Here is a 24,852-nt window from a genome sequence, read left to right as displayed (position 1 = left end):
CCTCGAGGGAACCCGTGGTTAGCACTGCAGCCTGACTTTGTGCCAGAACTCCCAGGTCTGAAGTTGGCACAACCTACCTGCACCCTCGGATGATGCCCCAAGATGCCGGGTTGGTCTTCACCCATCTCACCTACACCCTTCCTCCTCAGAACCCGGGGCAGAAGCTCATGCTTCCCAAAGCTGCTGTCCTCCTGGTCCCCTCCTCGTAAGCCCTGCCTGGCCCTGCCTAGAACAGCCTTTACTGCCAGAACTTGCCAAAGGACGTGCTTAACCCAAAATAACTTTATTGTCTCTGCTTCTGATATGAAAGTATCCTCAGAACCTTAGCTCAGCTCCCCGTGGGAATGATGAGCATGGTTGCACATCAGTGACTGAGCTGGGGCCCCGCGTGCTCTTCTGCTGGGAGAGACGAGCCTTAGGCCCACTCCAGCCACCCATTCCCATGGCCTCCCGACCCCCTGAAGTGCAGAAGTGTCAGCCTGAGATTGTCCAGATACAGTGAAACCCAGGGCCCTCCTGGACCCTGGCTGTAGAAGTGGAGGGGGCAGACAGCTGCGGCTGCCAGCTGTCTCCAGGAAACAGTGTTGGGGTCCCTCGGGTAGAGGCCGGGCTCGCTTGAGGTCAGAGGATAGCACTTCACTCTTCCTGAGTTTTGGGGTTCCACCTGTTTGGCCATTGCTGCAGGGGATCGAACCCTCCCGCCTTCCAAATCTCCCACCTCTGGAGAGGAGGACCACAGGGGGACCCTGGGGCCCATTGAGTCCAGGGCTTGTCACTAGGGTCTCCCGGTGGGGGGGTGGGTCATAGCAAACAGAGTGACATCAGTTTCCCCAAAACCCCGTGGAAGGAGGCAGGAGTGGGGCAGTGCCCAGGTGGTGAGTCTGAAAATCAGGCTGCAGGGGGTGCCTGGGGCCAGGTGGGAGGTGTGGGAACCCCCGGATTACAGTAGCTGCAACTGCACCTTCAGCCGCAGGGCTCGGCCCCCCGGCCGCCCCTCTGGCTGGGTGCCCCAGGGCTCGGCCACACTCACAACCTCCAACTGGTAGGTGCCAGGCCCTGGCTTCCGGCGTCCCAGCTGCAGGGAGCTGAGACCATGAAGGTGATGCATGCGGAAGAAGCCTCGTTGGTTGCCGCGGGCAATGACGTAGCGGATGCGGCCCCCCAGACTCTCCAGTGCTGGCCTCAGCTCTAGGATGTGCTGGGCCTGGCCCAGACAGGAGAGGTTCAGTCCCAAGGTCAGTGGAGCCTCCGTGTCAAGGCTGGCCAGGCTCGCCTGGGGAGAAAGACCAGGTGGATGATGGAAGGGGCTTGGAGAAATCAGAATGCCGGGGTATGGGGGGAGGCAGGGGGCCAAGAGGAGACTTTCAGCCAGTCTCTAAAGTGGAGTAAAAAAGGGACCACTCAATGCCCTTGACTCCTGTCTAGCCCTCCACCCACAAGGCCAATGGTCAGCTTGGGCTGTAGACAGAGGGTGAAGGTGAAGACTGGTTCCCAAGTGGAAAGCAAAGAGGGGGAGCCAGGCTGACTTCAGATCCCTTGTTTTGACCGAGGGACCCTACTTGGATCCCTGCCAGTCTGGATGGAAGGAATAGAGGATTCCCCGTCAGATACCCAGACCAAAGAATTGATGCTTTCCAACTGTGGTGATGGAAAAGACTCTTGAGAGTCCCTTGGACTGCAAGGAGATCAAACCAGTCAATCCTAAGGGAAATCAACCCATGAATACTCATTGGAAGAAGTGATGCTGAAGCTGAAGCTCCAATACTTTGGCCACCTGATGTGAAGAGCCGACTCATTGGGAAAGACTCTGATGCTGGGAAATATTGAGGGCAAAAGAAGAAGAGTACAACAGAGGATGATAGTTGGATGGCATCACTGACTCAATGGACATGAGTTTGAGCAAACTCCGGGAGATAGTGAAGGACAGGGAAGCCCGGCATGGTGCAGTTCATGGGGTTACAGAGAGTCAGATACGATTTGACAACTGAACAGCAACCCAGACCAGGAGGCAGTCAGACGGCATCAGGCCCCAAAACGCTAAGGTCACTCAAAGGTGGTCTGGGGTGGCTAGAGTTACGACCATGGGCATTGCAGCAAGAGCCAGCCCCAGACACACAGTGACAGAAGCACAGAGGAGCCAGACAGAGGAGCTGCCCAGTATCGCTCCAGTTCCGGAGGCCCGCCGCACTTCCTGCATCTGGGCTCTCTGAGAGCCCTGCTGTGTGCAGATGACAAAACCCTCTTTATCTGAGCTCTTCTGAATGCTTCCTGGCCCTGGCAGCCAGACAGGACCCCTGAATAAGCCAGCAAACCTCAATGGCAGGCTGACCCTGGCTGGGTGATGCATCCAATCCCACAGGAGGTTATCTGTGTTTTCGTCTCCTTTGCTCTGGGCAGAGCTGTTTGTTCTGCCTAATTTACATGCTGATGGGGGTGTTTTGCTGTTGCCTGAAAGTGAAAGCTATTTCTGTCCGTGCCCCGCCTTCCCCTGCCTTTCAGTTCCAGAGATTTAGCCCTTCACCAGTAATGCCGCTAGACATGCACTCTTAGTGACACCTGCTGGCCGTCCATGGGTATTGCAAGCAAAACCACAAGACCCAGCCTGCTTCTGCCTAGATCTGCTTGGGTCCACGCTAGGAGCCCTGACAACCACTCCAGTCACTCTTACTGAGTTTCAAGGACTGGTGAAACAGTGGCAAACCTGAGACACTGGGCCTCATCCCTGTGAAGCTTACAAAAATAATGGCAACAAAGGCAACATACCCACATGGTTTTTCCCAGAAAGGGGAAAACAACAACTAGAAGGAAAAGAAAAGCAAAAGAAGTGCTTAGAGCAGCACATGTATCCAGCAGGTGCTCAACAAATGCTTAGCTTTCAGATGCCTTAGAGGGGATGGTGGCAAGACTGGCCAGACGTGGCCTCAGGGACTGTTCAGCTGAAGGACAAGCAAGCTGAATCTTTGACAAAAACATCCTCCCCACACGAGCTGGTGGGGTCAGGGCCATGGCGGGAGTGGCCCCAGGGGACAAAGGGGCTAAACTGCAGAACTGCTCTGCTGTTCTTGAGAGTGTAGTGGGGAGGGGGGAGAGACCCTTGCAATTTCCAGAGACAAGGAGAGTTCAGGAGGTCTGGGCATAGTTCCAGGAGCATCATGGATACTGGAAAGAGGTGCAGAGGCAGAGGGTCTGAAGGAGGGGGAGGGAAGAAGGGGTTAAGCTGGCTGTTTTGAGGGTTACTGGTGCTTAAACCCAGAGGGACTCTGAGAGAGGGCTGTCCCAGCCAGGTGGCAGGTGACAAGTCCCAGGGCATAGGCAGGTGTGGGAGCTCAAGGTATCTCTCCTGCCTCCAAGTGCCATGGAAAGGATCCCCAGGAGGCATCACACCCAAGGTCTGTGTGAGAGGGGTCTGACTTGTCACTGGGAGCAAGTTGGGGTGTTTGGGGGGCCTGTGTCCCCCAGAGAGCTCCCAAGGGGAATCCTCAGGCTGAGAAAGTACAGGAAGATGTAGGCAGGCACCATGACACGGGGGATAGCTGTGACCTAGAGAGTGTGCTCCTCATCTCTGCCCATCCCCTGGCTGCTCCCCACGCCCAGTGCACCCCCCCTGGCACCTGGTGGTCCCTACGGGCACTGCGCCGTGGCCGGTCACGAGAGGGCTGGCCGTTGATCTTGCATTCGTAGCAGGCTTCGGGCGAGAGCGGCTCCCCCTCATCTGGGGCATCCTGGGGTCCCGGGCTGAAGCCCAGGCCAGAGACACAGTGCCTAGGCCAGGACAGGGGTCGCGTGAGTCAGGCTGGTGGGACCTCCCCAGCCACCCCACTGGCCTACACTCCACTTGGAGCCACACTGCCCATGGGGACAAAGGTGAGTGTGCCAGTGAGACTTTGCGTGCACCTACATGTGTGTGTGCAGACCTTGACTTACGTGGGTGTGGGTGTGAACCTGCATGCACCCTGTCAACATGGGCTTGCACACATGTGCACACGAGGATACAGGCATGCACAAGGGTACCCAGGCATGTTGGCATAGGTGTGAGCCCCGTGCACACTCGGGTATATTAGCACTGAGCACATGAAGGTGTACAGGTCAATGACACACTACAGTGGGTGTGAGCTTGTGTGTGCACATCCACAGGTGTTGTTGGGCCTCCACACCGCTTCTCAGCGTACAGGTATATACATGCCTGCATGTGGGCCCGTGAGTGTGTGTGCACTCCCAGGGCATGGGGGGCTCTGGGTTCACTCCACTCAAGCCCCTCACCCTTGCCCAGCCCGGAAGTAGCCTCGAGGGCAGCCGCACAGGAAGCCACCGGGGGTGTTGGCACAGCTGTAGCTGCAGGGGCCCCTCCGAGCCGCACACTCGTCCACGTCCTGGCAGCCCCTGAGGGCCTGGTCAAAGTCAAAGCCCGAGGGGCAGACGCAGCGGAAGCCGCCCAGCGTGTTGTGGCAGGAGGCACTGCCGCAGGCTGAGGGTGACAGGACACACTCGTTCTCATCTGTGGATGGGGAGGGGGAGAGAGGGTGGGAGGTGCGGGGCAGGGAGGCCACCTTCGGATCTCCTGAGCCCTCCGCCTGCATTGCTCCTGTCCCCATGAAGCAACTCCTTCTTCAAGGCCAAGACCAATGTCAAAACCTCCATCGGGGGCTTCCCTGGTGGGTCAGTGGTAAAGAATTTGCCTGCCAATGCAGGGGATACAGGTTCGATCCCTGATCCAGGAAGATCCCATATATGGCTGACCAACTAAGCCCGTGTGCCACAACTACTGAGCCCATGCGCTGCAACTACTGAAGCCTGCAGGCCTTAGAGCCCATGCTCTGCAACAAGAGAAGCCACTGAAACGAGAACCCACTCACTGCAACTAGAGAAAAGCCTGTACAGCAATGAAGACCCATCACAGCCATAAATAAATAAATAAAGCTATTAAGAAAACAAACCTCCATCAAACTCCCTGTGAGTCCTTGGACTAGGTCTGTCGGCCCCTATACTTCACCTCCCCACCCCGGATCCCGTGATTCTCCTTTGAAGCATTTCTCCAAACTTCCCAGGAATCCTAGGGACTTCCTGGTGGACCGGTGGTTAAGACTCTATGCTTCCACTACAGAGGCATGGGTGTGATCCCTGGTTGGGGAACTAAGATCCCACATGCTGTGCAGTGTGGCCGGGGCGGGGGGGGGGGGGGGGGGAAGAAAAGAAAAAACCTGGAAAACAAAAAACTTCCCAGGAATTCCTAAATGGTGGGATGTTCTTGGAACAAAATTTCTCCCATTGGCACTACTGTAGTTTGAGACCATTTCATTCTGTTTTGGGGGGCTGTCCACCCACTAAAAGCCAGGAGCACCCAGCGCCCAGTTGTGACCATCAAAAGTATCTCCAAGACACTTCAAAATGGCACCTGGTTGAGAACCACTGGCGTAATCGATCCCTGTCTCCCCCTCGAGACTGGACAACGAGTGGTCAGCAATGAAGTCTGATCTCAGCTCACTTCTGCATCCACCGGGCCTGAATGAGGCAGGTCCTGGGCAAACCATTGCCAAAGGAATGAATAAGTAAGTACGCAGAGCAGGAGACAGGCTGGGAAACAGGGACTGGCCAACAAGGCGATGACCTGTGGGCTCCCAGGGGACAACAAACACATGAGACAGGGCAAAAGATGGAGAACTTGGCCTAGGACCCACCAGGAGGGGCAGGAGGAGGGGCCAGAGAGAAGGCAGCGCTGGAGGCAGTGGCAGAGAGAAAGCCGAGTCACAGTAGATGGAGAGTCCGGGAGGGGCAGACAGTGATACCCAGAGCAGAGGAGGCGGAAGGCAAAGGCCAAGGAAAGGTGATGGAGAGGTCGCAGGAGAGTGGTTCCCATGTGGGTAGAATGCGAAGACTAGACTGCAGGGGAGAAAGAAGAGGAGAGCTGAGGATGAGGCTGTCATCAGGAGCAGCAAAGAACACTGTGCAGCGAGGAAGGCCGGAGAGAAGGCAGAAGACTAGTCCCTCAAACTCAGGGCATCTGCAACAGGTATGACAAAAGATGTAGCATACACATACTTATTCCCATTGCCACATTCATGGCAGACATCACTAATCAATCCCAGCACACTTTCTCAGTGATCCTAGGCACATCTCAGACTCTCCGCTCAATCTAGACTACCACTCCCTGAGAAATGACCACCACTCTGCCACACTGGCTCTGCAGACCCCTGACTCCCTAGCCTCCGCAGCAGCAGGGAACTCAACTAACTTCTAGACCAGCCCATTGGACCTTTAGGTAGTCTTGCTTATCACAGCATCCTGCCCTTGGAGTGGTTCCCAGTCACCAAGTTTGGACAGATTCTGATTGGGGGTCAGCTTCCTCCCAGGCCCCCCCACTCACCTACACACTGGCTCCACTGGGAGTGCGGGGTGAAGCCCTGGGGGCAGCTGCAGCGATAGCCCCCCAGCTCGTTCTGACAGCCATGCTTGCAGCGATGAGGCCCACTGCATTCATCCACGTCTGTGAGATGGAGAAAGAGGACAAGAGGCTGGCCAGGCAGCGCCCAGGGCCACCCCTGAGGTCTAGACCTCACTTCCAAGCCCAGCTCTACCTTTGCAGCCATGACCGGAGCTGTCCAGGGTGAAGCCTTGATAGCACTCACAGCTGAAGCTGCCTGGGGCATTGTGGCAGCGCCCCCGGGTACCACATGGGCCAGGCTGGGCCAAGCACTCGTCATTGTCTGCAGAGGACAGGCAGGGCCACCTGGTGGTAGGGGCACCATGATGCCAGGCCCACCACCTGATCAGCTGTTCCAGACACACTTTAACCTCTCCGAGGCCTCAGTTTCCCCCACTGTGAAAGGAGGTCCAGAACACTGCCCACTTCACAGAAACGTCACAAACATTTGAGATCACACAGAAATAGGACTTCGTTTGACTCTCTACCACCTAAACGCTGTGTGACTTAGGGCAACTGGCTTACCCTCTCTGTGCCTCAGTTTCACCAGCTGTAGTGTAGAGATGATAATATCTACCTCATTGTGTTTATGAGAATTAAATTAACCTAATCACATGAAGCACTGGGACAGTGCTCAACATAAAATTAACAAAGACCCTTTTCCTTCTCTGGGAAAATGACCTGGGGTAACCACTGCACCCTGTCCTCATGGAAACCTGACAATTGTGGGATATCAGCCAGAGTCATGGACTGACTGTGTGTGGGTTCCCATCCACCTCCACCACTACCACCAAATCCCCATGTTGAAACCCTAACCCCAAAGTGATGGTATTAGAAGGCAAGACCTTTGTGTGGTGATTAGGGTTAGATAAGTTCATGAGGGTGGGGATCGGTGCCCTCACGATGGGATTGGTGCCCTTGTAAGAGACATCAGAGAGATTACTTCTGTTCTTTCTCCCCAACGCGAGGAAGGCAGCTGTTTGCAAGCCAGGAAGAGAGCCTCACCACAACCTGACCTTAATCTCAGATTTCCAGCTTCCAGAGCCAGCAATAAATGTCTGTTTTTAAAGCCACCCAGTCTATGATACTTTGTCATGGCAGCCTGAGCCAAGACAACCTGGTTACCAGGCGACATTGCCATGGTGGTCATGACCCACAATGGTAAAGTGCACTGGGACTAGGATCGTGCAGAATGAGCCACACATTTCTTAGGGGAATCCTAATCTGGGCTTCCTTGAGTTTGGAGATTCTTTTATTATTCAAAAAAGTTTTTTTAATTAAAAAAATATTTGTTTTGGCCACACCACACAGCATGTGGAATCTTAAGTTCCTCAATCAAAGACTGAACCCATACCTCATGTGGTGGAAGCACAGAGTCTGAAGCACTGGACTGCCAGGAAAGTCCTTACTTTTTAATTTTTTAAAATTTATCTTATTCAAATGAAGTTAATTTACAATGCTGTGTTGGCTTCTTGTATATAGCAAAGTAATTCAGTTATATATATACATATTTTTTTTTCATATTCTTTTCCATTGTGGCTTATTATAGGATATTGAATACCCTATGCTATACAGGCAGAGAAGGCCATGGCAACCCACTCCAGTACTCTTGCCTGGAAAATCCCATGGGCAGAGAAGCCTGGTGGGCTGCAATGGGGTCACGAAGAGTCGGACACGACTGAGCGACTTCACTTTCACTTTTCACTTTCATGCATTGGAGAAGGAAATGGCAGCCCACTCCAGTGTTCTTGCCTGGAGAATCCCAGGGATGGCAGAGCCTGGTGGGCTGCCGTCTATGGGGTCGCACAGGGTCGGACACGACTGAAGCGATTTAGCAGCAGCAGCAGCAGCGTGCTATACAGTAGGACCTTGATGTCTATCTACTCTCTGTACTAAACTTGCATTTGCTAATCCCAAACTCCCCATCAATCTCTCCCCCACCTCATCCTCCTTGGGAACCACGAATCTGTTCTCTATGTTTGAGAGCCTGTTTCTATTTTGTAGATAGATTCACTTGTGCCATATTTTAGATTCTGCATGTTAAGTGATATGATATAGTATATGTCTTTCTCTGTCTGACTTCACTTAGCATGACAATCTCTAGGTCCATTCATGTTGCTGCAAATGGCATTATTTCATTCTTTTTTATGGCTGAGCAGTATTCCACTATATATATATATGTGTGTGTGTGTGTATATATATATATAGCACACATCTTCTTCATCGAGTATGAAGATTCTCGACACCAGGAACATCCCTGTGGGAACCTAAAAGCTCTCCTGGGTACAGGAGGAATTGGGTCTTCTAAGCCTTCGTGTGCACATGTGTACAGCTGCCCACACACAGATGCCACATTAAACGTGCTCACCTCAGGAAGGAGGGAAAGTGACTGAACAACAACGGAAAAAGGGGAATACCTGTCATTTCATGGCTGGAAATGCTCACTCCTTTACCAGATATGCACATGGTTCATCTCCTTCAAACCTTTGCTCAAATTTCCTCTTTCAGTGAGGCTTGTCATTAATTCTGTTTTAAAATTGCAGGCCTCCTAGTGACTCCTCTTATGGGTGTGTTTATCCAAAGAAAATGAAAACACTAACTCGAAAAGATATCCACAGCCCCATGATCACTGCAGCATTATTCAGAATAGCCAAGACCTGAAACAACCTAAGTGTCCAAAGACAGATGAAAAAAGAAAAATGTGTTACATACGTACAATGGAATATTATTCAGCTATAAAAAAGGAGATCCTGCTGTTTATGACAACATGGTTGGTTGACCTTGAGAGTATCTTGCTAAGACGAAATCAGTTGGACAGAAAAAGACAAATGCCATATGATCCCACTTATATATGGAATCTAAAAACAAAATAAGAAAGCCAAGCTCATAGACAGAGAACAAATTCGTGGTTGTTAGAGAGGGGTTTTGGGGGGGTGAGTGAAAGGCATTAAGGGGGTCATAGGTACAAATTTCCAGTTAAAAATAAATAAGTCATGGGATGTAGTGTACAGCATGGTGACTGTGGTTAGTAACACTACAATGAATGAAATAATGCTGTTTGCAGTAACACGGTTGGACCTAGAGATTGTCATACTAAGTGAAGTAAGTCAGACTGAGAAACACAAGTATCATATGATATCACTTATATATGAAATCTAAAAAGATGATGTATAGGAATTTATTTATAAAACAGAAACAGACTCACAGACACAGTAAAAAAAATTTATGGTTACCAAAGAGGAAAAGGCGAGGGGGAGGGATGAATTAGTAGGAGTTTGGGATTAATATACACACACTACTATATATAAAATAGATAACCAACAAGGACCTACTAAATATTCACCAGGAACTCTACTAGTATTCTGTAATAACCTACATGGGAAAAGAATATGAAAAAGAATAGATATGTGTATACGGACACATATGCTGCACATGTGCTGGCTCAGTGGTAAGGAATCCACCTGCCAATGCAGGAGATGCAGGTTCAACCCCTGGGTTGGGACAGAAACAGCAGAAGGAAATGGCAACCCACCCTAGTACTCTTGCCTGGGAAGTTCTTTTTTTTTTTTTTTTTGGAAGTTCTATGGACAGAGGAGCTTGGTGGGCTATAATCCATGAGGTCACAAAAGAGTTGGACACAACTTAGCGACTTAACCCCCCTATGTATAACTGAATCATGTCCTGTACCCTCGGGGTCTAGAACAAGATGAAGCAAACTGCTTCTGTAAAGGACCAGATAGGAAATATCATTTACCCTGTTGCAACTACTAGGCTTTGCTGTTGTAGCAAAAGCAGCCACAGACCATATGTAAATGAATGGGCATGGCTTTTGTGCCAATAAAACTTTATTGACAAAAGCAAGCAGGGGGCTGGGCTTGAGCTGGTGGCTGGAGTCTGCTGATTTCTGGTCTAGAGCACTGCCTAGTTTAGTATCTGTTAGCTGAGATCATGGGAGCCCAAACAAAGCCACCTGTGACTGGGCTCGGCCCTTGGGGGAGATCTGGTTCTCCCAGGTCACAAGACACTAAAAAGTGACGGGTGTGGACTGTATAAGCCCCTTGGCTTTTAGGAGCACCCTGGAGAAGCCCTAAGGGATAGACTCAGCAGGTCAGAGGTGAGGGTAGGTGTCCTGGGCCAAGGTCAGAGAGACTCCTGAGGGTGGCCTCCTAGGTCCCTTGGGTGAGGAAGAAGACAGGTCCAAGACACCACCAGGATGTAAACAGCGACAGAACAAGGACTTTGATCACCCCTGTGTCCCTGACATCTGGCCCACACTGCCTTTGCTTCTTATCTGGTGAAGGTTGGGGTCATGCTGCCAAGGAGGGCTGAGGGGACTCACCAAAGCAGGCCTGGTGGCGCTGGGTGAAGCCGGGGGGACAGCGGCAGGTGAAGCCACCGATGGTGTTGACGCAGAAAAACTGGCAGTTGTGCTGCCTGGAGGAGCACTCATCCAGGTCTGTGACACAGAGGGTCCCGGTGGGCTCAGGGCAGGGCCTGCCAGGGCTGGGGGCTTCCCAGGGGAGACGCCCTGGAGACAGAAGCTGACCCCATGCAGTGGAGGGGGAGCCCCTGGGGAGGACAGGGACAGAGCCCCACGGGGCGTGGGTGTGGGAAGGGGGATGTCACCTCGGCAGACCCTGCCGTTCTCCTCCAGCAGGTAGCCACGGGGGCAGGCGCACAGGAAGCTGCCCTCGGTGTTCTTGCAGAGGAAGGGACATGGCGTGGGGGCCTGGCTGCACTCATCCACGTCTAGAGGGGACACAGCGCTCAGGAGGGTCAGACAGACATTCCTGGGGGCTCAGGGGCAGAGGTCTCCACCCAGGCCCAGCTGAGGCCTCTTTCCCAGACCCTAGACAACCAGAATCTGTGGGCTTACCCAAGGAACTGGCTTTTTTTTTTTTTCTGCAAAAAGCCAGAGAGTAAATATATTTGGCTTTGTGGTCTTAATTCCAACTACTCAACTCTGCCTTTGTAGCAGGAAAAACAGCCACAGAGGGTGAGGAGACAGACAGGCACCGCTGTGTGACAATAAAACTTTATTAACAAAACAAGCCGAGGGCTGGATTCAGCCTTTGGGCAGGAGATTGCTGACCCTGATTTAGATGAACCCCTGCTACACAATGTAATTGAAAATCTTAGGATGCACCTAAGGATGCAAATAACAGGAGGAAAGCAGCCCAAACAGGGTGGGGTGGAGGAAAGAAAGCCACTTTGCTTTCTGGACTTGGTTTTCTCATGGAAGTGTGTACCAGGTGCCGTAAGGAGAGGCAAAGGGGAGGGGCGGGGGGCTCACCTAGGCAGGCTGTGGCAGTGGTGTCAGGTGCGTACCCGGCCTGGCAGTGGCAACGGAAGGAGCCAAGGCTATTGATGCATTCACCGTGAGGGCACAGGTGAGGGAGCACACGGCACTCATCCACATCTGGGGACAAGCAGGGCTTGGCTGGGGCTACCCACCTCGTTCACCAGGACACACCACCTCCCTCGGGTCCACCAGCACTCTCCTGGGAGGTAAGGCCAGCCCTTGCTTCCCCCGCCCTGCACCCCAGAGCTGGGGAGCCAGCCCCTGTGATCCCCACACTCAGGCTTATGAAGCTCCTCCTACTGGACGCTGAGAACCCTCAGGGTGGGGGACACACAGCCTCACCAGCAACACCTCATCAGGACACCCCAGACACATACATGGAAGCTGAGACGGACATGCCAGTCACCGGCTCAGACGCTTCTACAGAATCACAAGGACACACATTCATGGGTTCCTCTAGGTCAGACACGCACACTGGCTCACACACATGCCCATCCTCACAGATGCTTACCCGAATCCTGAACCAGCTCACTCCTTCTCATCCACTTTCTGGTGTGAACTCCCCACCCAGCCCCCACCCTCACCAGCACACACACACACACATGCTAACAAGCTCGCACACACAACACACCAGCTCACATGTTCATCCAGCTTGCACTCATAGGAGATGCACACCAGCTCACACGCTCTCACACTCTAAGAACAAACCCAAAACAAACGACACACACACATACATACACACACAGTTTGGTTCACACACTTGCTCACCCATCCACCCAAGTTCACGCACACACACCCCCAGAGCGACGAATGGGCTGTGGTTCACACTGTTCCACCCACCCGCCGGCACAGAGATGCATGCACACTGGTTCACACACACTAACACGGCCGCAGCACAGGCACACGATAGTGAACACTACCCACCTCGGCCGTCGGCAGTGTAGCCCGAGCCGTGGGGGCACAACTTCCGGTGGGCGGACGTGCCGGGCAGCGGACAGTGCTCGCAGCCGGGGCCCCAGCCGCGGCCGCCCCCGCAGCAGCACTCGGCCCTGGTGACGGCCTCGCCCCTGCTAGACTGAGTCTGGCACGTGGCCTGCGGCACCTCAGAGAAGCAGGGCCCCTGCCGGATGTCTGGGGAGAACAGGTGGAGATGACGGGCGGGAGGAACAAGCCACTCATCCAGGTTCCCCTTCCCCAAGGGCATCCGCGATGCTGAGAATCCACGAGGAGGTTCCAGCATCTCCTACACGACTGCACATGTCCACTGGGTGGCGGCTTCTAAACTGCAGTCGCCTAGCACTATGTTGTTCCCCCCCACCCCGCTTTGGGTGCATTACGCAGCATGGAAGATCTTACTTCCCCGACCAGGGATCAAACCTTAGCTCCCTGCAGTGGAAGCGTGGAGTCTTAACCAGGGGACCACCAGGGAAGTCTGCCTGCCCCCTTCTCGCCCTGGCCTAGCGCTGTGAAACGCCCTCTGGCGGCTGTGGCTGGACTGTGGCAGAACCTAGACTCCAAATCCGAGGGGTACCCTCTGGTCTGCAGATATGGGCGGCTTCCTGAGGTCAAAGGGCAGCATCTCTCTGGCCGCAGGGAGAATGGATGGTCAAGGGGTAGCATAGAGGCAAAAGGTCGTGGCCTCCAGGACAGACAGTGGGGCCAGAGCAGAGAGGTGATGTCCACGGAGGTGAGGAGGGGGTCATCCGATTACTTGGGGAGGCTGGCTTGGGGGTCTGGGTGGGAAGCAGGGCATCGCTGAGATGGGGTTCGGGGAGCAGGTACTGAACTTGTTCTAGGGTGAGCTGCATCTGGGGGTCGTGGAGGCTGGGGTGGTGCAGGAGGCAGCTGGATACACACGCTTGGCCTGAAACTGAGGGGTGGCGATTGTGCTCCAGGAGCAGAGAGTGTGGAGAGAGAAGGCGACAAGGACACTGGGGACCAGGACAGATAAGTCACCTGGACACCTGGTACCACTGGGGTGCCCTCCAGGTTTAGCCCCATGAAGTGGTGAACTTGGGGAGGGCCTCTTCCTGGGTGTGATGATGGACAGGGTAGCAGGGACATGTTCTCACCTTTCGGGGGGTGGTGACTGAAGGGGTGAAGGGAAGCTGGGGGCGTGTGATGAACACATGTGTCTGGACTGGCTGGGTACCCCCTCGGTCGCTCCGACCCTGTCCCCGCCTCGGTGAGCTCCCAGGTGGGGGTGCCACACTGGGGCTTTGTCACACTCACCCTGGCACTCGGTGAGGCTGGGGCTGGGCTGGTAGCCCTCGTCACAGTCGCAGTGGAAGCTGCCCACGGTGTTGACGCAGTGGCCGTTGGCACAGGGGCTGGGCTGGGCACGGCATTCATCATCATCTGAGGCAGGAGGGATAAGGCAGGCCGGCGGGGAGGCAGGGAGGCCAGGGTCCCCCAAGCTGGCCTCCACCTCCAGGGCCCATGTCTGCCCTCCACCTCCAGGGTCCATGTCCGCCTGCTCGCGTGCCCTCTGGCTTTGAACTCTCCTGTCTATGGTGGGATGGGGTGGGGAAGCCCTTCTGTACCTGTGCAGCCCTCCCCGGAGCCCGGCTGGGGCCTCATGCCTGGGGGGCAGATGCAGGCGAAGGTGCCAATGAGGTTCTTGCACAGCATGCCCCAGGCGTGGCAGTCTTGCTCACCGTCTGCACACTCGTCCACATCTGTGGGCGACCATGGATCGATGGTGCTCATGGCTCAACTCCAGGCTGTGAAAATCTGGACTCTCCCACCCTCCAGTGGCCTCCCAGAGAGGGAGGTCCCGGAAGCACTGCCGAGTGCCCGTTCCTCCCCCACCTGTCCCAGACTTCCTGGGAAGTCAAGTGGGAGGGGATGGTCAGGACTTCCCCAAACACCTGCATCCCCTGCCCACCTCAGGGTCTCTGAATCTGTGTGACCTTCACCATGGTCCCTGGAATGCTGACCCTGAAACAGCCCTTGAGGGACCAAGTCCCAGGCCAGGGTTTCTACCCTCTACACTATGGACATTTGGGACTCAAAAATTCTTTGTGATGGGAGGCCATTCTGTCCAGTGGAGGATACTGAACAGCAACCTTGGCCACTTGATGCCTGTAGCAACCCCTACCTCTACTCAACTGTGACAATAAAAAGTGTCTCCAGACATTTCCACATGTCCCCAGGGGGAGAAGGGAACAGTCACTGTCCCCACTGTGCTAGCCCATTCAGAGCATGTCCAGTCACCACCAGAGAGGCCTCCAGAGCCACAGTCCTGTTGTTAGACTGAGGAGATGCTCCCATTTCATAAAAATAAAAGCAGAACCATCCCTCACAAAAGAGCACCCATTGCACCCTCACATGTCTCAGCTCTCCCGTCACTTTATGACTTAGTACTCATTCCCACTCTTGGAGGCACAGCTCTTATGTCTTCATTTTCTTTTGGGACCAAGGTATGGACAGCCCCAGCGCCTTGTCCATCCACCGCCTGCCTGTGTGGGTCCTACCTCGGCACATGGCCCCATCCTCTCGTAACGCATAGCCGACTGGGCAGGTGCACATGTAGGAGCCCTTGGTGTTGTGGCAGCGGAAGGCGCAGAGCAGGGGGTTCAGGGAGCACTCATCAATGTCTGGAAAGGCCAGTGGAGGTGCTGGGTGGGTGGGGTCGGCCTGCAGGACCTCCTCTCCCTTTCTCAGGTCAGCCCTCCCTCAGCCTCTGTTTCACAGCCCCGGGTCTGGGCAGGCCGAGACTTACCCTCGCAGGTCATCATGGGACCAGGTTCGAAGCCATCTGCACAGGCACATTCGAAGCCTCCTATGACATTGGTGCAGGTACCTTCCCCACAGGGGTGCCCGATGGAGCACTCATCTGTGTCTGCAGTGGGGAGGTAAGGGAGTGGTCAGGGCCTTCAGGGAGCCCCCACCCTTGACATGATCCTGTCTGCCTCCTGCTGAGTGTCTACAGACTGGACAGGGCTAGATCTGCTGCACCTTGAGGGCTGGACTCAGGGCAGAGGCATGCGGTAAGTGAATAAGTGAATATGTGAATGAGGGACTTCCTGGTGGCCTGGTGGCTAAGATTCTGTGCTCCCAATGCAGGAGACCAGGGTTCCATGCCTGGTCAGGGAACTAGATCCCACATGCTGCAACTGAGTTCACATGCTAAAACTAAAGATCCCGCATGCTGCAACGAAGAGTTCACACACCATAACTAAGATCCCGCGTGCTACAACTAAGACTTGATGCAGCCAATTAAATAAATATTAAAAACAAATAATAAAAGCTTTAAAAATAGGTGAATGAGTAAACGAGGAAGTAAATGAATGAGCAAGTAAGCTAGTGAATGAATGAGCAAGAGAGTAAGTAAATGAATGAGCGAGTAAATGAATGAATAAGTGTGAGAATGTGTGAATAAGTGAATAGGTGAAAGAGTGAGTAAATGAATAACTCTGCAAATGCATGAATGAATGAGTGAATGAGTAAATGAATAAGTGAATGAGCGAGTAAACTTTGGTGAGATGGACAGGTGGGTGGACAAAGTGATAGTGGCTGAGAGGCAGGGTGTTCCCTTGGGTGGCATGTGCCCTCCCCAGCTCCTTCCTTTCCTGGGAAGCAAGCTGGGGTGGGCTAGTCCCTCACCCACGCAGCTGACACCCGTGAAGTCCAGGCTGTAACCAAAGGGACACTCGCAGCGGAATGAGCCATCGGTGTTGACGCAAAGGCCATTAGTGCAGACGCCAGGGGTCTCCGCACACTCGTTTACATCTGCAAGCGGCAGGGGTTGCAGTCCTCTGTCACGCCCTGGCCACAATCAGGGTCTCTTCCTTCCCTTCAAGGAAGTGGGGGGTTGTCCAGGGCCACCCATGGGTCAAAGAGGGAACCTGAGACTGGGGAACCAGGGCAGAGCTCAGACAGGGCTGGGCAGGAATGCAGGAGGCTGCGGTGGCCTCGGGGGGTCTCAGCACGTGGGTGAGAAGCTCACCTTCCCTGGAGTCATCTGGGCCTGGGACTGCCCCGTGGCCAAAGGGACACAGCTCCTGAAAGGCGACTGGACAGCAAGAGGGGAAGGGAGGTGAGGGTCTGTGGCCGGGTGCACTCTCCGGCATCCCCTTGTGTGTGGGGAAGGCTGGAGGAAGAATGGAAGGACAGCAGACAGGGGAGGGGCGGGGCGCACGGAGGGGGCAGGCAGGAAGGACCAGGGGAGACCGGGCGGGGGGCCCTCACCACTGCCTTCTTGGGGACACAGCTCGCAGGGGTCATTCCAGCCCTCGCCAGGCCTCTGGCTACAACAGCACCGGGCCTTGGTGGTGTTGAAAGCTTTGGGTACTGAGCACTTTCCGGCCTCGAAATGGGTGAAGCAGAAACTCTGCCGTGTGTCTGTGGGGGTGATTCCCCAGAGAAACTGCTAGAAGCGCCAGCCACCCCCAGTTCTTGTGAATGGGGTGGGCCTGACCCTACCAGCAGCCAATCAGAACAGTTCAGGATCACGCCGTGGTGATTGGTTCAGGAACGAACACGTGACCCACCCTGGGCCAATGAGGGTCAGTCCTGGGGCTTTTGCTGAGAATCTGAGAATCCTTTCCAGCAACACCCCGCATTCACAGCTGTGGCAGAATGGGCAACCTAGCCATGTAATTCTTGGGTCAGAATCCCCTTCTTGGAGAGGCAAAGCAGCTCATTCCAAAGAGCCAGAGGACCCCAGACTTCAGACCCCACATTCTCATTACTGACGCCCATTCCTAGCCTGAGCCTTCACTGACACGATACGGCTCTACAGACAGACGGAGGGGTTTGGCTCACCACTGGCTCCCAGAATGACAAATACTGGGTGAGTTGCCCTAACCCGGGAGAGAAGAGACAGCTTCACACCGGACAAGGCTCCTGGAGACCCACACAAGAAACTGCAGGTCCCCTTTCTGGGTGATGTAGCTCTTCCCCCGCCCCACCTCCCTCCTCTTCCCTCATCCCGGGTGCTCCCTGGCTCCAGACTCACCAAAGCAACGGTGCCCGTTGTCAGACAGGACAAAGTCAGGTGGGCAGAGGCAATCAAAGCTTCCGGCGCTGTTGGTACAGGAGCCAAAAAGGCACAGGTTGGGCTCTTCGGAGCACTCGTTGATGTCTGGAGGGGCAGGGACACGAAGTGAGGGGGGGATGCAGCAGGCCCTCCACTGGTGGGGCAGCGTCAGCCGCTGGGAGGGGCAGATGGGGTGGGGGTCCAGCCCGGGAGGATGCAGGGACTGTTGCGGGGCGGGGTCCCCAGGGCTCAGGATGGGCCAGAGCACCAGGCAGGCAGTGTGTGTGTGTGTCTTTCATAGAAGGTGTCTCCAGGGTGGAGGTCATGGTCAGGAAAAGTTCATCATTAGAGACTAAATGTGTACAGAGCTAACCAAGACTGGTCCCCTGGAGAAGGGAATGGTAACCTACTGGGTTACCGTGGGAAATCCCATGGGAAATCCCATGGACAAGGGAGCTACAGTTCATGGGTTTGAAAAGAGTCAGACATGCCTGAGTGACTAAACCACCATCAACCAAGACTGGGTAACATTAGCCTACGGTGGATGGAGTTAGCTCACATTATACTAGACTAGTCCATCTGCTCAGGCCAGACTGGCCCAGGTTAGCCCAGGTCACACAAGCCTAATCCAAGTGAATGAGTGGTGGTCAGGCCAGACTGCTCCAGGCATGGAATATACAAGTCACCCAGGTGTGGAATAATACTGGAGCTCAGGTCAGACCAGTCCTCGACCACCAGTCATCGACTGAGGAATTCCACGTTTGGGCCAGTGAGACCCACACCCATGCCCACTTCATGGGATTCATGAGGAAGCCTGGGGGCCCCAGAGAGAGAAAGCCCTGAGCCAAGAGAGCATCTTAATAACAATAAAAGTGTATAGAGCTGCATTGAGCACTGTGCTAAGGGCATCTTGCGTGTGTGAGTGATTCGGTTTTATTTTTTAATTTTTGGCTGCACCACAGGCATGTGAGATCCTAGCTCCCTGACCAGGGTTCGAACCCATGTCCCCCGAGTTGGAAGCGAGGAGTCTATACAACTGGACTACCAAGGAAGTCCCCTAAATGTGTCTTTTCACTCACCACCAGTCCAGCTGGCATTCCCATTTTACAGATGGAGGAATAGAGGCCCAGAGGTGCCCACCCCCTGGCCCCAGAGCTGGGAGGTGAGGCCAGATACTCACCGACACAATGGTCGCTCTGCACCTGGAAGCCGGGGGGACAAATGCAGCGGAAGGAGCCCTCGAGGTTCTGGCAAGTGCCTGGCAGGCAGGTTCCCGGAAGGCTGAGACACTCGTTGGTGTCTGTGGAGAGGAGGAGGAGGGGTCTCAGCACTAGCTGGGGGGCAGGGACTCACCCGGGACTGAGACCAGCACCTATGGTCACAGCATAATGGCCAAAGGCCCCCAGACAAGCCCTCCTGGACCCAGAGGAAGGGCTGAGCCTTGGGAAAACAAAGACATCTGGAGAAGAGTATTCTGGGTCCTGGTGGGGGTTATAAGTGGAGCCAGGTGTTGTCCAGGGGAAGGGGGAGTGAAGTTCCTAATCTCAAGCCACTTTCAGACCCCTTTCATGCTTTCCACATCATCCACGCAGCTCCTCTATTATTCTATACATCATAAAACTTGGATTTTCAAGACAGTCATTCTCTAAACCACAAACCTGGTGAAAATGTGGGTGTGATGTGCTGGTTCTCTCTTTTTATACCTTAAAATAAATGTATGGTTATGAAATGGAGCCGTGCCCCCTCAAAAGTACCAACTGCAGGTTAGCTTGGAGCAGGGGCTGGCTGAGATGGCTTCCAGCACCATGGTGAAGGAATGGGAATCCACTCCTGTATTCTTGCCTGGAGAATTCCATACAGAGGAGCCTAGCAGGCTACCGTCTATGGGGCCACAAAGAGTCAGACATGACTTGAGTGGCTAACACACACACACACACCATGGTGAGACTCACCTATGCAGTTCTTCCCATCACTTGTGAGCTCAAAGCCATCCTTGCAGAGGCAGTGGAAGGAGCCAGCCGTGTTGAGGCACTGGCCAAATCGGCACACCTGCCCCACCATGGTGGTGCACTCATCCATGTCTGCAGAGGGAAGATGGGCCAGCAGGGTTACCCACAGAGCCTAAGGCTCTGAGCCTCCCTTGCACTTCTATTCAAAAAATTGACTTGATGGCTGTGACTTCAATTTATTGAGCACTTACATGCCAGTTGTATATTAACTCTCCAACTATCCTATGAAGCAGACACCAGTATTTTCTAACATGAGCATTGTAATGCTATGAATTTGCCTATAGGTCCTGCCTTAGTTGCATCCCACAAATTTTATGTTGTATTTTATTTTCATTTAATTCAAAATGTTTTCTAATTTTTCTTATGATTCCTTCTTTTATCTATGGGTTCTTTAGGAGTACATTGCTTAATTTCCACATATTTAGGGATTTTCTGGAGATCTTTTTGTGACTGATTACTACAATAGTTTAATTCCCTTACATTCTGAGAACCTACCTTGTGTAACCTCAATTAAAAAAAAAAAAAAAACTGTTTGTTTTATGGCCCAGAATATGATCTTTCCTGGTGAATGTTCATGTACACTTAAGAATAATGTATATTCTGGAATGTTCCAAAAATATAATTTGGGTCTAGGTGGTTCATCGTACTGTTGAGGTGTTTTATATTCTTACTGATCTTCTACTTTTCCCTCTATTACTGAGGGAGGAGAGTTGAGGTCTCTAACCATAACTGTGAGTTTGTCTATTTCATTTTTAGTTCTGTCAATTTTTACTTCCTACCTTTTGAAGCTCATTATTAGCTGCATAAGCATTTATGATTGTTATGTCTTCTGAGAGAACTGACTCCTTACAATACATACACTGACTATTTCTGGTAATTTTCTTTGTCCAGAAGTCAATTTGCTCTGATATTAAGATAGGTAGGTACTACTATTTCTATTTATCTCCTTTTTACAGAGGAGGAAAGTAAAGCGCAGAGAGGTTAAGTGACTTGCCTAGGGTCACACAGCTGGCAGATGGCAAAGCTGGGATTTGAACTCATACCACTTGAACTTGTAATCTACACTTTCAACCACTGTACTAAATTACCAGTGTCTTGCCTTCACTGTTCACCTTCCTCTCTGTATTGGCCATCTCCTTCTTATCAACCTGAGTGTAAGCTCTGGGAAGGGACCCCTGGCACCTGACAACTGCAGGCGTTTGGAGAACTTGTGGTTAACTACTTTTCAATCTCCTGAGGTCGTTTACTGGAGGCATCCCCAGGTTGAGATCCTTTATTTCAGAGAGGTGGTGCCTCTCAAGCCAAGGATCAGCTTTTCGGTGAGGGTGCACTGAGGCTGGGCGGCTTACCCACGCAATCTCCGTTGTGTGTTGCCACAAAACCGGGGAAGCAGAGGCAGTTGTAGGAGCCGACAATGTTCTTGCAGGTCCCATTCCCACACGGCTTCCGGTCACACTCGTCGACATCTGCCAGAGCAAAGCCCCCGACCTCTGGCCAGCTCACCCAGGGCAACAGGCAGCTTGGGGACTGAGGGCCTGACTGGACCCAGCCCCCTTCTCCGGTACCCAGCCCTGCCCACATGGATGGGAAATATATCCCTGATGCTATTTACTATCCCCATTTTACAGATGAGAAAACTGAGGTGCAGGGAGATGAGTAAGTTATTCAACCCGGGTGTCAGGGGCCAGGACTCAAACTTGTGAGTCAGTGAACCAGGATGAGCAGAAGCACCAGCCCCACCCCAGGGGAGGTGTAAACCCACGACCTCCTCATGGCCTGGCCATTGAGGCGGGAGCAGGCGGGCACTCTTACCCATGCACAGGGTCTGGTCTGCTGAGGCCCGGAAGCCACGGTGACACAGACACATGTAGCTGTCCACTGTGTCCATGCAGTCGCCGTGGCTACAGGCATTCGGGATCTCTCGACACTCGTTCCGTCCTGAGGAAGGGCAGGCAGCACAGTGTCCCCAGGGCTCCCACACACAGCATGTCCTGGGCCGTCACATGCTGCAGCTGGGGAGCCCGACCCTTGCAGGAAGTTCCCCCTGTGAGCTGTTGCCCCAGGGGAGACACTTCACCTCCCGTTTCATCCTCTCGACTCCCCCGTTAACAGATGCCCTCGGCACCCCCACCCCAAAGTACAGCCAAGGTGGCAACTCCAGCGATTAGGACTGTGTGCTTCCACTGCGGGGGGCGCGGGTTTGATCGCTGGTCCGAGAACTAAAGTCCCTCATTTAAAGTGACATGGCCAAAAAAAAAAAGAAAAAACTACAGCCGAGGAGCAAAGTCTGGACAGGCCCATGCCCTACCCAAGTCCCAGCAGGAGGCAGAGTCTGGCTTTGTCCTACTCCCGCACCTCCCGACTGTGTCCCCACTTACCCACACAAGCCCCGCCTGGCGACAGCTTGTACCCTTGGGCACACTTGCAGCGGTAGCTGCCAGCGATGTTGATGCAGTCGGCATTCTGCTGGCAGGGGTTCTCCCCGCTGGTGCATTCATCCACGTCTGGGGAGTACAGCCAGCCAGGTGGGGGGAGTGAAAGAAAATCTTTCCTGCAGAATCAAACCCTAAATCCAGCCCCCTCCCCCTGGTTTTTCCAGAAGCAGCTAGAACCACATGGAGGGGGATGACGTGGGATGGAGCCCCTCAGAAAGGCGTTAGCCCCATAGGCAGAGGGGGAAACTGAGATTCGTGGAATTTAAATGACTTGCCCGGAGAGCACAGGGTGGGAGAAGGACCAGGATCCCACCCGGGGTGGGGGTAGGGGGGCGGCGGCACCTTCGCAGACCAGCAGCAGGCTGTTGTAGCTGAAGCCCGCAGGGCACTCGCAGCGGAAGCTCCCGATCTGGTTGACGCAGATGCCGCTGGCACAGATGGCGGGGATCTCCCCGCACTCGTCGATGTCTGGGGAGGTCACCAGCTGTCAGGGCAGCCCAGCCCCTGGCATCGTCTGGGGACCCTGACCTAAGAGATCGTGCTACCAGGGAGAACTTGTGTGTCCACAAGTCAGCCTTCAATTGAAAAATTCTGCCATGGCTAACCTAGAACTGCTGACAGCGGAAAGAAATCAGGATGTGAGAGGGAAGGCAGAAGGGGAGAGGGCATCTTTCTCAACAAAAATGCACATTGGCTGTGACCCAGCACATTTGTGTGTGTGTGTGTGTATGTGTGTGTGTGTGTGCAAGCCTGCTATTCTGGGGTCTCTGGAATGAAGCAGCCCCATGTGTCAGCAGGAAGTTGCATGAGAGGACCTGCGATGATGTTTAGCAAGAAACCAGAAACATCAAAGGAGGAATGGATGACAAAATGTGGCCTCTCCCACTGCAGGGGACACAGGTTCGATCCCTGGTCAGGGAAGAGCCTGCATGCCACATGGTCAAAAAAACCCATCTATTAATGTGGCAATCTATTTTACCACCACAATATTGTAAAGTAATTATCCTCTAATTAAAAAAAGATAAAAAATGTCTTTTCATAGAAGAGAATACCATTCCGCCTGAAAAAGGGGTGAAGCACTGACACTCGCTACAATATGGCTGAACCTTAAAAACATGAAGCTTAATGAGAGAAGCCAGTCCCAAAAGAACAAACACCATATGATACCATTTATATGAAATGTCCAGAACAGACACATCCAAAGAGACAGAAAGCAGACTAGTGGTTGCCAGGGGGCTGGGGGAACAGAGAATGAGGAATGACTGTTTATACGGACGGAGTTTCTTTTTATGTGAAGGAATGCTCTAAACTTGAATTGAAGTGGTGGAGCACAACTCTGTGAATGTATGAAAACCCACTGAACTGTGCACTTTTTCTTTTTTTCTTTGACCACACCTCATGGCATGAGGAATTTCCTAGACTAGGGATCAAACCCATGCCCCTTACAGTGAAAGGACAGAACCTTAACCCCTAGACCACCAAGGGAGCCCCTGAACTGTGCACTTTTGATGGGTGAAGTGTATGGTGTGTGAATTATATCTCAGGAGAGCTACTGTTTTATTTATATGAGATCCTGGAATCTGCCTAAGTGTCCATCCGCGGGGAACTGACTTATGACCTGGGATGTGACCGCACTTGGAATACTACAAAGCAGGACATAGAAGGGAGCAGTGCTGTGTGTAGTAGCACTGGCCGTTTCTTCACGACTCTTTTCTGGGGGAAAAAAGCAAGTTTTTTTTTTTATTGTCCTACAGACAATACGTGGGAAAGCATAGGATTTATGTCCAACTCCCAGAAAACAAAGCCCTACATTTTCAACGGGGGGGAACCTCAATATGTGTTTAAATGCATGAAGAAGGCACTAGAAAGAAGTACTCCAGGCATAAAGCACGAGTTATATCTCAAGAAAGCTGTTGTTTATAAAGAAGAACCTGGAATCAGCCTAAGTGTCCACCCACGGGGGACTGATTATGACCTTGGACCCTTGGGAGAGGGGGAAGGATCCTGAGATTTGAAGGGGTGGCTGGAGGGGAATCAGATCTCATCTGCTGTGTTCCAATTGTTGAAAGTAAGGACAGCGACTTCCCTGGTGGTCCAGGGGCTAAGACTCCAAGCTCCCAATGCAGGGGCCAGGGTTCCATCCCTGGTCAGGGAATGGATCTCGCACGTTGCAACAAAGATCGAAGATCCTGCATGCCACAACTAAGACCCAGGGCAGCTAAATTAATTACTTAATTAATTTTTTAAAAAAAGAAATAAGGAGACTACATCCATGGGATGAAGACAACTGAAAATAGGTTTATCAATTAAATACCGCACAGCTGAAATTTGGCATTCAAGTACAAGATCTCATTTAACTTACATTGTACAAGACCTCATTTAACTCTGATCCATGCTGCAACATGGGTAAATCTTGGGGACATTATGCTGAGTGAAATAAGCCAGATATATAATAAAAGGACTCTTGAGAGTCCTGTGAATTGCAAGGAGATTAAACCAGTCAATCCTGAAGGAAGTTCAGTTCAGTTCAGTAGCTGAGTTGTGTCTGACTCTTTGCGACCCCATGGACTGCAGCACGTCAGGCTTCCCTGTCCATCACCAACTCCTGGAGCTTACTCAAACTCATGTCCATTGAGTCAGTGATGCCATCCAACCAGCTCATCCTCTGTCGTCCCCTTCCCCTCCTGCCTTCAATCTTTCCCAGC

At 53.0% G+C, this 24,852-nt stretch overlaps 1 protein-coding gene across 1 annotated transcript in view; it reads right to left on the bottom strand.

Annotated features, from left to right (window-relative positions):
* Positions 1-266: 266 nt before the first annotated feature.
* Positions 267-24,852, bottom strand: part of FBN3 (fibrillin 3) — a 67,997-nt gene continuing 43,411 nt past the window's right edge. The window contains 23 exon segments of the mRNA XM_043466443.1: positions 267-1,273; positions 3,612-3,762; positions 4,261-4,495; positions 6,362-6,481; positions 6,573-6,701; positions 10,758-10,874; positions 11,045-11,167; positions 11,712-11,837; positions 12,645-12,851; positions 13,953-14,078; positions 14,264-14,398; positions 15,197-15,319; positions 15,445-15,564; positions 16,329-16,454; positions 16,672-16,737; positions 16,914-17,066; positions 17,683-17,808; positions 18,884-19,003; positions 19,656-19,784; positions 21,062-21,178; positions 21,525-21,650; positions 22,091-22,216; positions 22,490-22,615. Coding sequence (XP_043322378.1) covers positions 941-1,273; positions 3,612-3,762; positions 4,261-4,495; positions 6,362-6,481; positions 6,573-6,701; positions 10,758-10,874; positions 11,045-11,167; positions 11,712-11,837; positions 12,645-12,851; positions 13,953-14,078; positions 14,264-14,398; positions 15,197-15,319; positions 15,445-15,564; positions 16,329-16,454; positions 16,672-16,737; positions 16,914-17,066; positions 17,683-17,808; positions 18,884-19,003; positions 19,656-19,784; positions 21,062-21,178; positions 21,525-21,650; positions 22,091-22,216; positions 22,490-22,615 — 3,260 coding nt within the window. The 3' untranslated portion in view covers positions 267-940.

Source organism: Cervus canadensis, chromosome 4 (assembly GCF_019320065.1).
Source record: "Cervus canadensis isolate Bull #8, Minnesota chromosome 4, ASM1932006v1, whole genome shotgun sequence".
Taxonomy (NCBI): Eukaryota; Metazoa; Chordata; class Mammalia; order Artiodactyla; family Cervidae; genus Cervus; species Cervus canadensis.
Note: the sequence above shows the minus strand (reverse complement) of the source record. Positions and strands in the feature narration are given on the sequence as shown.